Below are 14,218 nucleotides of genomic sequence, written 5' to 3'. Positions count from 1 at the left end.
TTAATCACCCAGTAGTAGCTGTTAAAATTAGTTTCCTGGGGGAATTCTGGGGAAGATGACAGAGTCGTGGTATTGCCTCAACCCACATACGCAACTAGATTAACACTCACATCGGTGTAAATAAACCAGAAAATGACCCCAAAACTGGCAGAACAAACTCCACAACTAAATGTGGAGGAGGGTAGGAAGGGCAGAGATGCTGTTGGGAGAACTAAATGGACTCACAGGACTGTCTGCAGGAATGAGGGATGCAGTGAGCATGGAGAGGGGACAGACTCCCACACAGGGGAGCCCCCTTTGAGAAGCCAAATTCCTGTAAAATTTGGTTTCCAAAACCAGAGGGGCTGAATTTCATGAGTGCTTACCACTAGTGGAACTTAAACTTGGGAGTTTTTAAAAAATCAATGGGTTCAGCTGCAGAACTGGTGGATGAGAGGAAACTGAGTCCCCTGCCTTAAAGACACAGCACAGCAAGCAGCTCATAGAGATACAGCACGGAAGCAGTTTCAAAGGCACCTGGGGTACAAGGGAAGGAAAGTTACTTACTAATCTCAGAACACGCCTCAGAGGACAGTAATTGCTGGGCAACTCTTCCAGGAACAAGGGAACTGGCAGGCGCCATTCCCTGCCCCAATCCCTACCCCAGCATGTCCTCTAGCATTAACATCCTGCCATCTAAGGGACTCGCTGCCTAAGTTTTCTAGCACGGATGCCCTGCCCCCTTACACTGTGCTTCTGCCAATCCACCCCTCCAGACAGCCCACCTGAGTAAGGGTGCTGCAGGGCCCCTCCTGCAAAGGACTAGGGGTGGGCCAAGATTACTAAGACTACTGCCCTGCTGCCCTCACCCCACATGCTGTGCTTTGACGGAACTGCCACCTCCAACGCGCTCTTGGCCAGAGCCCATGGTGGTGCCACAGGCCTGACAGTATGCAAGTAGCCCCTACACTGGTCAGCACCACTTTGGCGGGGGGGGGGGGGGGGGGGGGGGGGTCAGGAGTGGAACCCTGGAGGCAGAGGGGGAGATAACCACACATACCAGTCAGGAGGCCCCACAGAGGGCTGGAGGCAGACAACTCATCTGACTGCAGACCCCACCCACCAGCAAAAGCTTCTCAAAGGAAAACAAAGGGAAAAGCCCCCTGTAATTTGGTGTTACTGCATTCTGGCAAACACCTGGTCTGACTCAATTCAAGCCAAGACAGCCCCAGACTGGCCCACTAACACCACAGGGACCTAACCCGACCCACAACAGCAAAGAAACCCATTTTAGACAATTGGACTGAAGGAAGGAGCAGCTCAGCCACAACAGCAAGGCACACACATCAGATATAGAAGACACCCGTTGAAGCACCAGCTTCTGGTGAACAAGAAACACTGTACGACAGGGCACTGCAAGACCTCTTCTTCATAAGGCCATTACTTTTAAGTGCAGGAGATACAGCTGTCTTTCCTAACACACAGAAACAGACACAGAGAGTAGGATAGATAAGGAGACGGAAGAATATGCCCCAAATGAAAGAACAGGACAAAATCAGAGCAAGAGACCTAAGCAAAACAGAGGTATAGACAATTCAAAATGATGATCATAAAGATACTGACTGAACTTTGGAGGATATCAGTGAGACCCTTAAAAATGAGACAAAAAAGAAACAGAGTGAACACAATAAATGAAATTAAAAACACACTAGAAATTAATATATGGTAGAGGAGATGAAGCAGAAGAACAAATTAGTGGCCTGAAGCACATGGTAATGTAAAGAAATCAAGTTGAGTAGATGAGAGGAAAAAAATATATTCAAAATGAGAACAGACTCAGGGAACTCAATGACACCATCAAATTTTAATAATATGCACATTATAGGAATTCCAAAAGAAGAGAAATTTGAAGACATAATATTATTTGAAGACATAATAACTGAAAACTTCCCAAATCTGAGGATGGAAACAGAAATCCAGATCCAAGAGGGACAGAGGGCCCCAAAATAAACAACCAAAGAGGTCTATTCCAAGACACATGGCAAAAGTAAGAGACAGGGAATTTTAAAAGCAGCAATAGATGGGGCACCTAGGTGGCTCAGTCAGTTAAGTGTCCGACTGTTGATCTCAGCTCAGGTCTTGATCTCAAGGCTGTTGAGGAGTTTAAGCGCCGTGTTGGGTTCCACACTTGGCACAGAGCCTTTGTTTTTTTATGAAATTTATGTTATTTTTGAGAGAGACAGAGACAGTGTAAGTGCAGGAGGGGCAAGGAGGGAGACAGTGGAGCTCAAACCCATGAAACCTTGAGCTCATGACCCAAGCTGAAACCAAGAGTCAGACTCGTAACAGACTGAGCCACCCACGAACCCCTGGAGCCTATTTTTAAACAAACAAAGAAACAAACAAACAAATATAGCAAAAGAAAAGAAAGCAGTTACATACAAGGGAAACCTGATAAGGCTTTACGCTGATTTTCAGCAGAAACTTTGCAGGCAGCAAAGGAGTGGCATAATACATGCAAAGTGCTGAAAGGGAAAAATCTGCAGCTAAGAATATTCTACTCAGCAAGGCTATCAATCAGAATAGAAGGAAAGATAGAGGTGCACCGTGTGGCTCAGTCAGTTGAGCGTCTGTCCAACTTCGGCTCAAGTCACCATCTCCCAATTCACGAGTTACAGCCTCATGTCAGGCTCTTGTGCTAACAACTCAGAGCCCAGAGCCTGCTTCAGATTCTGTGTCTCCGCTCTCTCTCTCTGTGCCTGTCCCCTGTTCGAGCTCTCTCTCTCAAAAATAAATATTAAACATTTTTTAAAAAAAAAAAGAAAGAGAGCTTCCCACACAAAAGTTCAAGGAATTCATGACCAGTAAACCAGCCCTACAAGAAACGTTAAAGCGAACTCTCTGAGTGGAAAGGAAAGACCATAAGCAAGAATAAGTAAAATAGGAAGCACAAAGGCAGTAAAAATAGGTAGATCTGTAAAAATCAGTCAAGGGACTCACAAATAAAAGGATGTACAGTCCGTATACCTAAAATATGGGGAGAAGAGAAGTAAAATATGGGTTCAAACTTAAGTGATCATCAATTTAATATAGACTGCTACATACAGAAGATGTTATATACAAACCAAACAGTAACCAAAAATCAAAAAACAGGAAAATATACATAATATAAAGACAAAGGAATGCAAGTGTATCATTAAAGAAAGCCAACTAATCTTGAAAGAAGAGAGCAAGAACCGAAAAAAACTACAAAAATAACCATAAAACAAGTAACAAATGGCAATCAAAACATACCTATCAATAATTACTTTGATTGTAAATGGACTACACACACCAATCAAAAGACACAGGGTGATGGAATGGTTAAAAAAAACAAGACCCATACATACGCTGCCTAAAAGAGCTGCATTTCACATGTAAAGACACACGTAAACTGAGAATGAAGGGATGGAGCAGCATTAATCATGCAAATAGAAGTAAAAAAGCAAGCCAGGGTAACATCCAAAAGAGGTATCAATTGTAAATATTTATGCACCCAAATACTTAAAGCAATTAGTAATAAAGTAATTGGTAGTAATAAAATAATAGTAGGGGACTTTAACACCTCACTTACATCAATGGATAAAGCATCCAAACAGAAAATCAATGTGATTGTGAATGACACATTGGGCCAGATGGACTTAACAGATATATTCAGAACATTCCATCCTTAATACACATTCTTTTCAAATACACATGGAAAATTCTCCAGAATAGATCACACGAGGCAACAAAACAATTGCAGGTAGGAACGCAAACTGGTGCAGTCACTGTAGGAAACAGCATGGAGGTTCCTCAAAAAATCAAAAATAGAACTACCCTATAATCCAGTAATTGCACTATTGGGTATTTGTTCAAAGAATACAAAAACATGAATTTGAAAGGACACCCGCACCCCCACATCTACAGCAGTATTACTTACAATAGCCAAATTATGGAAGCAGCCTAAGTGTCCATCCATAGATGAATGGATAAAGATGTGATATACATATTTCACATATACACAATGGACTATTAATCAGCCACAAAAAAGAATGAAATCTTGTCATTTGTCAAAACGTGGAGTTATAGAGAGTATAATGCTAAGTGAAATAATTCAGATAAAGACAAATACCATATGATTCACTCATATGTGGAATTTAAGAAAACAAAGTGGGGGGAAGGAGAGAAAGACAAACCAAGAAACGGACTCAAATACAGAGAATAAACTGATGGGTTGCCAGAGGGAAGGTGGGTGGGAGTATGGGGGAAATAGGGGATGGGGATTAAAGAGTACACTTAATTATGAGCACTGAGTAATGTACAGAATTGCTGAATCACTCTATTGCACACCTGAAACTAATCAAACACCGTACTGTTAACTATCTTGGAATTAAAATTAAAAACTTAATAAAATATTAAAGCAATAAATAGAACACTGGGAAAGCAGAAGACACACACACACACACACATGATTTCCTAGGTCTCATCTTAGATCTACTGAATTGGAATCTGGGGATAAAATCCAAGAATGTGCACTTTTAATAAGCTATCCCAACCTTAGGTGATTATTACATGTGATTTCTAGACACCCTGAAGTTTCAAAATCCCTCATGTATGAAGAAGCAAGTTGGATATTAAGTATTTCAGTTAGCAACTTAATCGAAGGCAGATACCAAATGGTATCATTCAGTTCTATGTTTCTTCAGAAAATAAATACCTAAAGTCAGATACTAGTACTTTAGGTACAGAGGTTCAAAGAATGCTTTTTATGCCTTGGTGATTCTAATGACTTGTTGATTTACTGTAATGAATGGTAACATCTTACTCTTTCCGTTCTTAGAGAAATTTTTTTTCAGTGCTTCCAGATATAATCTCAATTAATTCTAACAATGTCCTATGAACTAATCTATGACAGTTAACTCCTAAAGAGAAGCTACAAACACATTTCAAGAAAGAAAAATGAAGTACAACACATGATAAAGTCAATGTACGCCAAAGCCAGGGCTTCTCAGTTGGGCCCCCGGAACTCTGCAAAGAGTTTCCTCAGCCTTCAGGGATGTGAAGAGGGGCCTGGGTGCAACCACAGTCCATGGGGTTGTGATGAATGGTCTCCAAATTACCCCAATGTGCATACAAATACTATTTTCTAAGGGTTTCAAGAAATAAAAGGTCGGGAAACAACAATTTAGTAGAAACTGCTGATGTGAGAATCAGTAAAACTAGGCCCGCTGGGTAATCTTAATTAAAACTTGGAATCCTTAGGTTCCTCATTGTTTGTTAAATAAGGACTAGTTTAAACTACTTCTAAGGCCTCTTCTACTTCTGAAATTCTGTAATTTTCCTTGCATTTACATTTCATCATGTAAAAGAATACTCAGGAGTAATTTAATTAAAAGCTCTAAATTCAGTCAGTCATTCCATAAATACTTATGAAGCACTAATCTGCAGCAGGCATGTGAGAATCTGAGAAACAGATACAGAAGACATAGTGTCCTAATATGGGGTTACATATATTTTATTGTGAATAAGTAACATACTTTATCATGAATAGTCCTTCTGTTCCTTTAATTAAATAGTAAAATCTACTGCATAATGCCTCAGTAATGGAAATCTGCATAGATAATGAAAAGTTTGACTATGCATAATTAATGAATGTTAACTTTAATTATAGTCAGAACTTCTACCAATATTGAAGGCTTTATTTCTCTGTACCTTCACTTACTTGAAAAAAAAAATTAGAGAACATTAAAAATTACTGGTAAATTGCATTTACAATCAAAATCAATTTGCAAAGCATACATTTGTAAAAATAGTTTATTTTAAAGACTCTCAATAGGATTTCAGCATCTTATTTTCAGATATATCAAGAAGACAATGTGTTCAATATACTTTAACCCATGATGAAAGTTGCTCCAGATCTATTAGACCTATATACACTATTTAATTGAGCAGAAATAGGGAAAGCATGGATTCAAAGTTTTAATTAAATATTACATAATTGGATATCCCCCTCCACAAAAGTGAAATTTTCATAATGATACAATTTCACAAAGGTTACAAATATATATCAAGTCACGACTGAAGGAATCATTTAGTATTTTACAGTGTTAAAAATCTAGCTCCATAATTGCTTTCTTTAAAAAAAAAAATCCTTCCCATATAAAAAGTCTACATTTCTCCAGAAATGTATACATTCTCCTAGTAGTAGGATCCAAAGTGAGAAGAATTACTGTCTCCAGAAGAAGGAGGTGGAGGCAGCGGGGGAGGGGGTGGGGGGATGGAGTATGGTAAGGGAATTAATGGATGAGGTGCCATGTTTGGTGTAGCCCAACCCAGGTTTACAGATGCAGGCGGTGGAGGTGGTGGGAGTGGTGGCAGAGGAGGAGGGAGTGAAAAATTATGCATGTCAAACACCGGCGGAGGAAAAGGATACTGTGGCATGATAGTATTATCTGGTCTCTGAGGTGGAAATCCTGAAGTCTCCTGAAACACCATCTGTTCTGAGTTATAAAACTGTGGCGATGGAGGCCTGCCATGGCAAGGTCGAGGATATCTACCCCGGGAAAATCCTCGTGTGAATTCTCTGTTGCGATATCCTTTTGAGTGCTCTGAAGCAGAGCTATGAGCATTCCAATTCTGATGTACTTCTGAAAAGTTTTCACCTATGAGTGAGGAAGAACACATTAAAAACAAAATTAAAATGAATTTTAATACATCAAAAAACACAGTATAAAATTTCAGTAATGCCTTTTCTTTAACTTCCAGGATATCTTATGGTAGCTAAGAAAGCATAAGGCTTAAGGTTATAAACTTTAAATGAATCAACAAGGCCAGAGGATGAGGAAGGGCAATAGATGTTTCATAAGAAACCATGGAGGACACATGGAAGTGGCACAACACCTCCAAGGCTGAAAGAAAACTCAATGTAGGATTCTATACTAAATGAAAATATCCTGAGGAAAACGGAAACCAAAGACATTCTACAATGAAGAAAAACTAATTTATCTCCAGCAGACCTACCCTGCCTGACAGAATGACTAAAGCAAGTTTTGTAAACAGAAACAATAAAAAACTTGAAACATGAGAAAGGAGGAAAGAACACAACAAAAATATGAGTAAATACAATAAAGTGTCCTTCTCTGAGTTTTCTAAATTATGTTTGAGGTTGAAGCAAATATTGTAAGAGTTTTTGTGATTCTAATTGTATATATATGAAGTATTTAATGCAAATTATATTATAAACTAGAGAATAATAAAGGGACATAAAGAGGTAGTGTTTCTAAACTGCACACAAACTGGTAAAACAATGACATCAGTAGGTTGTGATAAGTAATGTATGTACAATTTAATACCTACAGCAACCACTGAAAAAGTTATACAAAGAGACACATTCAAAAACACTACAGACAAATCAAAATGGAATTCAAAAAAAAGTTACAGTACCCACGGGCAGGCAGAAAAAATAAAACAGAGAAATGAAATCCAGAGAGGATAAACAGGAAAGGGCAGACTTGAGCCCCAACATATCAAAAATTACATTAAACACGAATGGACTACATACATCAATTAAAACAGATGGAAATGCTTGGCAGAGTGGATTAAAGAACATGAACACAAGTCTACAAGAAACTCACTTCAAAGGATATAGTTAGGTTGAAAGTAAAAGGATAAAGATACATCGAAAGAAAGGAGTAACTACATTAATATCATAAAAAGTAGGTTGCAGAATAAAGAAAATCACCAGAGAAAGCGGGAGACAAGTGAATTCAACAACATATGTAAAGAATTATACACCATGACCACGTCTGGTTTACTCCAGGGATGCAAAGGCTGGTTCAATATTCTAAAACCAGTGTAATCTACCTCATTAACAGACTAATGACAAAAAATTGTATCATGTTATCAATGCAGAAAAAGTACTGTCAAAATTTAATACTCTTCAGTCATAATTTTTTTAAAGCTACAAAAAATAGGAACAAATGGAAACTTCTCCTTAACTTGATAAAAACAGATGCTGTTCTCGAAAACCCTATACCTAACATTATACTTAATGATGAAAGACAATGTTTTCTCTTATGATCAAGAACAAGCCACATTTATTCAACAGTGCCAGAGAGCTACTAAGGGAGACCAAAAACAAAAACAAAAACAAATACAGTTTGAAAAACAAAAAAGGAATACTGTCCCTATTTGCAACTGATGTAATTGGCTAAGTAGAAAATCTCAAACAAAAAACTCCTAGAACTACTGAGTTTTGCAAGGTCACAAGACAGAAGCTAAACATACAAATGTTAATTTTATTTCTACATTCTAGCAACAAACACATAGACACTGGCATTAACGATGCAAAACCATTTACAATGAACTGAAAATGAAATACTTAAGTGTATACTAACAAAAAAAAGTACAGGATTTATATTCTAAACACCACAAAATTCTGCTAGAAAAAAACAAAGAAGATCTAAATTAATAAAGATATATACATGTTAGTGCAATGGATGACTCAATACATACAGTTAACATATTAATTATCTCCAAACCAATAAACAGGTTTAAAACAATTCCCATCAAAATCCCGGCAAGACTTTTTGTCAATACAGAGATTATTAAAAACGCATATGGAAAAGCAAAGCAACTAGAATAGCTAAAATAACTTGGAAAACTGTTAGAAGAAAAAATAGAGAAAAATCTTTTGGAATATATGTCTGGACAAGAAATCCTCAGACTCCACAAAAGAAAATCAATTATATATTAGGGATTCATCGAAATTAAAAATTTTTGTTCTGCAAATGGCTCTCTTGAGAGGATAAAAATACAAGCTACAGGATGGAACAAATTATGTACAAGCTCCCATAACTCAAGAGTAAAAAAAGCAGAAATACAGTTACAAAATGGGCAAAAGACATGAACAAATACATCACTGAAGAAGATTTACAGATAGCAAATAAGGACATGGAAAGATGTTCAAAATACTTACCCATTAGGAAAATGCAAGTTAAAAACACAATTAGATTATCACTACACACTTATGAGAATGGCTAAAATAAAAAATGGTGGCAAAACTAAATGCTGGTGAGAATGCAGACAAACTGAGTCACTCATACACTGGTGATGGGAATCCAACTATCATATAATCCAGCAATTGTACTCCTAGACATTTATCCCAGAGAAATGAAAAGTTGTGTTCACACAAATACCTGTACACAAATATATAAAACAACTTTATTCCTATAACCCAAAATTATTAACAACCCAGATGCCTTGCATGACTGTTAAACAACCTGTAGTATATTCATACCATGGAATACCACTTTGAAATGAAAAGAAACAAATTTGACAAATAAAACAATCTGGATGAATCTCTGGGAAATTATGCTAAGTGACAAAAACCAATCCCTAAAGGTAACATATTGTATGGCTCCGTTTATATAACCATTCTTGACATGACAAAATATATTACAGAAATGCAGAAAAGATAAGTGATTGCCAAGAGTTAAGAAGGTGGGAGGGAGGGAAGTGGGAGTGACTATAAAAAAGGCAACATGAGGGGTGGTGGAAATATTCTGAATCTTGATTAAACCAATGTCAATATCCTGGAGGTTGTGATATTGTACTGTATAGTTTTACAAGATGTTACCATGTCAGGAAACTGGGTAACAGGCATGCAGGAAATCTCTATTATTTCTTCCCACTGCATGTAAACCTATAAAAAGTTTAGTTTTAAAAAAGGGAAAAGGAAACAGGAAAGGTATAATGAAAGGAAATGCATGTTAAAAAATAAAATACCTTGATTTAGATATTAAGTACTATATCATTTAATTCTAAACATGAAAGCAGAGGTTACTTAAGAAAAAAATGCCTATACGCACAACTGACTCACAAGCTTTTATCTATCCCTAGAAGCCATTTTTACGTCCTTATGCTTAAAAAACTAAGGTTGAATACTCCTCATGGCTCTCTTCCATCACATTTCACGCCATGTAATGCCTCCAATGTTAGATGGATGCCAGGAGGTAAAAAGAGAATTCAGAGGTTTCTTTCAGTTTTATTAGTAATGAACTTAACATAAACGTAAATGAAGATTAAAAAAATCACTGTATATTGCATTTACTCACTTGATTCATTAGACTCAGACTTGAATTTTTTCCGGCCTTGAATCTGAGATTTTTTCCTCTGCTTGGCTTCTTTTTCCTTTTCATCATCACTGAAATCTAAGGCCTTGCAGAGGAAAATATATAGATTATGTCACATGGATTTACCAATTCATTGGTACATACTTGGAAGTGAGAAAAAGCCTATTATTTAACACTGACCCCAAATAATAAAAGAATGTTACTCTTTTTGATAATATTTTCTAGCAATATCTGAATTAACTCTTAATTAACACAGGCCAGAGTACTCAAGGCTTTTTATCTTTTAATTTCTAGAAAGTTTCAGATAGGTAACTTCTTTTCTCCCAGATTGGTAACTTTAAAATGCCAATCTTTAACAACCTTCAGATACAGATATTCCTTAGCTAGAAGACTGACCTCAAGTTTAAGAGTCAATATTCATCATAATGCCAGGTACCAAACAATGCTAAAGGGAAGGAATAGTTAGGAATAAGCAAATTACATAAATTATCAGATCTAATATAAAAAATATTCAAAAACTTATATATACCCATTATATGCCAGGTACTGTTCTAAACACTTTACAGGTATCAATAATCTTAGTTAATAATTATCTTTTAATAATATAATGTCAGGTATATTAAGGGTTGTAAATAAATAATAAGGCACAGTATGGGCAGAAAAATCACTGCGGATGTTATTTAGATTGGACTGCAGGGAAAGGCTTATTAGATAAGCAGATACATGATGATCCGACTTCCAAGAGGAAATCATTTTAAATTACAAATGGGAAGAGTCAGTCTTACTTACAAGAGTAAGTAAGAATTGAGATTCACTGTTCTAGCCCAAATACCAAAGCTTAAAAGCTATATATATTATGACTTCTTAGAATAATTTTATTATTCTATTAATATCAAAAAACAGATATGTTTTACTTACACAGGTTCACTGTGTATGCATGTATATACATTAAGAGAAATAAAATGTATATGAAAGTTTTTTATGAGACTTTCAGTATAGCCTTGCTGAAATATATTCTAGATCAAATTTTCCAAGAACCAAGAGTCCATATACCTCAGAATCTATAATCAAATTCGAAAATATCAACGTTAGTACCTTCAAATACATGACATTTTATTGCTGATCTCAAAGTGCTAAGATTTTTAAGCTCCTGTTAAATCTGCTATCTGCCAAACGCTAGGAAAGTATTGAGATCAGATGGAAAACACTGTTTTCCCTGAAGCTGTTCAAATGAGATTAAAAAGCCAATGAACAAGTGCTATGACTCAGTGCTATGGGAGTATAGGACTGAAGAAAGGAAAAAAAAAAGGGCAAGGGAGATGTTTGTTATGAAACTCAAGATAAATCTCTAATGAATCAGCAGTGAAAATAAAGGAAAGAGAAATTTCAAGGAGAATATGTGAGAATATGTGCAAAGGCATGGTATATTTGAGACATGAAATTGGTTCTGTAAGGCAAAGTGAAAGCTCCTTATATAGAGAAATCAGATGATGAAACTGGAGAATAAAGAACCTTATGAGCCAGTCATTGGGCATGTCCTAAGAGCAGGAGGCCAGTATTAAAGGATTTTAATTGGCATTGGTTTATTTCAGAGAGTGCTTTAGGTAATAATTTTGCTATCATCTCCTAAGGTCAGAAAAAAATTCACTGTTTCTTGTATACACATTAATTGAAATTTATACTCAAATACCTTACTTCAAAGACAAACCACATATTCACGTATCAGAAATGAATATGGAAATGAAGTACATTCCTTATACATAATCTATGATTAATGTCAGGCAATAATTCTATACTACAAAATTTCATCATAGTAAACTTTAAATCTCAAGAAGTTTTCTCTTATTACAGAAATAAGGGACGGTCAACTACTTCAAACAACAACAACATAAAAAACCCCCAAAAAACCCCATGAAGTACGCTGCTGGGTTTTCATTTTAAAATTAACCTAATCATGCCAATTTTATAAACAGTTAACATTACCATAATTAGTAAATTCAAAGCTTAGGTCTAAAACAACAGGGATGTATTAGAATATTTGCATTTCACAAGAAATATGTTTAAGACCTTTGTGAATTTTCTAATACTTTTTTTTTTTTTAACGTTTATTTATTTTTGACACAGAGAGAGACAGAGCATGAAAGGGGGAGGGGCAGAGAGAGAGGGAGACACAGAATCTGAAGCAGGCTCCAGGCTCTGAGCTATCAGTCCATAGCCTGACACGGGGCTCGAACTCACGGACCGCGAGATCGTGACCTGAGTTGAAGTCGGACGCTTAACCGACTGAGCCACCCAGGCACCCCTTAAATACTTTAAAAACATACAATTTCAGTATGAAGATACCCTAAAAATAACTAAGAACACTAAGTGAACCTCAGAGCCTTAACAGAAATCACATTTATACCTAACATAAATTAGAAAACATAATCCCATGGTAATGTGGAATTAAATTAGGATCACTCACTGGTTAAGTGACTCTCTAAGGCAGTATTACCTGATTCATGCCTCAGCAAAATTAGAAACTAGCATGATTCTTCACCACTGCTTAAAAACATCTAAAATGAACAAAGTTAAATCTACAAATACCAAGGATTTATAATACTGAGAAACTTCATCAGAATTAGTACATTTAAAAATTCTCATTTATAATATTCTTTACTTTGTATAAATTCATGCTATTTTCAAGAAGATATATACTCATTGCTGCAATTTTTGTATTTTAATAACTTAAAAAAAAGAAAATTTGCCTAACGATCTCCATGGAAAGTTAAATAATCATTACTCCTGACTATTCCACATCTCTAGAAAAACTGTCAAGCTACTTTGAGACATAAAACTAATTTGGCTGACATGAATTCAAGAAAGAAAATCAAGAGTTCTCTTTTTAGGGAGGTAATTCTAAAAAAATGAAGAGGGAGGCAGATTCTAAGCAATTTTTTTTAAGTTTATTTATTTATTTTGAGAGAGAGACGGAGAGAGAGAGACTGACCATGAGTAGGGGAGGCACAGAGAGGGGGAAAGAATCCCAAGCAGGCTTCTCATTGGACAGGGTTCAAACCCATGAACCATGAGATCATGACCTGAGCCAAAACCAAGAGTCGGATGCTTAACCGACTGATTCTAATCATTTTGTACCTCCAAAAGTAAGGCAGCTTATTAAAATGCACCATTAGGGGCGCCTGGGTGGCTCAGTCGGTTAAGCGTCTGACTTCAGCTCAGGTCACGATCTCGCGGTCTGTGAGTTCAAGCCCCGCGTCGGGCTCTGGGCTGATGGCTCGGAGCCTGGAGCCTGCTTCCGATTCTGTGTCTCCCTCTCTCTCTGCCCCTCCCCTGTTCATGCTCTGTCTCTCTCTGTCTCAAGAATAAATAAACGTTAAAAAAAAAAAATTAAAAAAAATAAAATAAAATAAAATAAAATGTACCATTAATAAATGTCTTCATGCCCCCATGGTTAATTTACTAAATTAAAGAATAAAATTGTTTTCAATGATGACAATTCTTCCTTTACCAGCTCTCCACAAAACTGATTAAAAACATAGTAAATTAGGAGGAAACTGATAAACTGATAAATATTAAAATATGGCTGAAAATATTTTTTTCCCAGAAATTTTTTAAAAAAATATTTTCCCCCCAATTGTTTTTTAATATTTTTTTTCCTAAAATGATCGATCAAAAACTCTCATTGAGGGGTATAAAACAGTCACCTGGGAGATGGAAACATTACATAGGTAGGCCCAAGGACGGCAGTGTGACTGCCAAGCAGCATTAAAGGACCTCGTTAAGGTCAGGTATTACACTTTATAAAATCAAGTCCTATATAATCCCTAAAATATTGTGTAAAGAGACTTATAGTTACTTCTGGTGGTGGTTCCTGATCATTCTTCCATGACGCATCTGATCCCCTATCCCTAGAAAGAGAAAATAAAAAGTCAAAAGAAAACAAGAAGTACTTAAGATTCTGCTAAGTGTTTATTAGTTAATAGTATAGAAAATAATGAAGTAGAAGACATGAGCTCAAACCTTAATTCTGCAATATATGTGAAAATAAGAGCAAAAAATAAAAGGACCAAGTGTATATTCTTCCC

At 36.4% G+C, this 14,218-nt stretch overlaps 1 protein-coding gene across 1 annotated transcript in view; it reads right to left on the bottom strand.

Annotated features, from left to right (window-relative positions):
• Window positions 1–5,796: 5,796 nt before the first annotated feature.
• Window positions 5,797–14,218, bottom strand: part of NAF1 (nuclear assembly factor 1 ribonucleoprotein) — a 42,371-nt gene continuing 33,949 nt past the window's right edge. Inside the window, exons 6-8 of the mRNA XM_058720996.1 lie at window positions 13,990–14,041; window positions 10,116–10,218; window positions 5,797–6,662 (exon numbers count right to left, since the gene is read on the bottom strand). Of these exons, the coding sequence (XP_058576979.1) occupies window positions 6,199–6,662; window positions 10,116–10,218; window positions 13,990–14,041 (619 nt within the window). The 3' untranslated portion in view covers window positions 5,797–6,198. The remainder of the gene's footprint in view (window positions 6,663–10,115; window positions 10,219–13,989; window positions 14,042–14,218) is intronic.

The sequence above is a fragment of the Neofelis nebulosa genome, chromosome 3, assembly GCF_028018385.1.
Source record: "Neofelis nebulosa isolate mNeoNeb1 chromosome 3, mNeoNeb1.pri, whole genome shotgun sequence".
NCBI classification, from domain to species: Eukaryota; Metazoa; Chordata; class Mammalia; order Carnivora; family Felidae; genus Neofelis; species Neofelis nebulosa.
The sequence above is the reverse complement of the archived record's forward strand: the minus strand, read 5'-3'. Positions and strand labels throughout refer to the sequence as shown.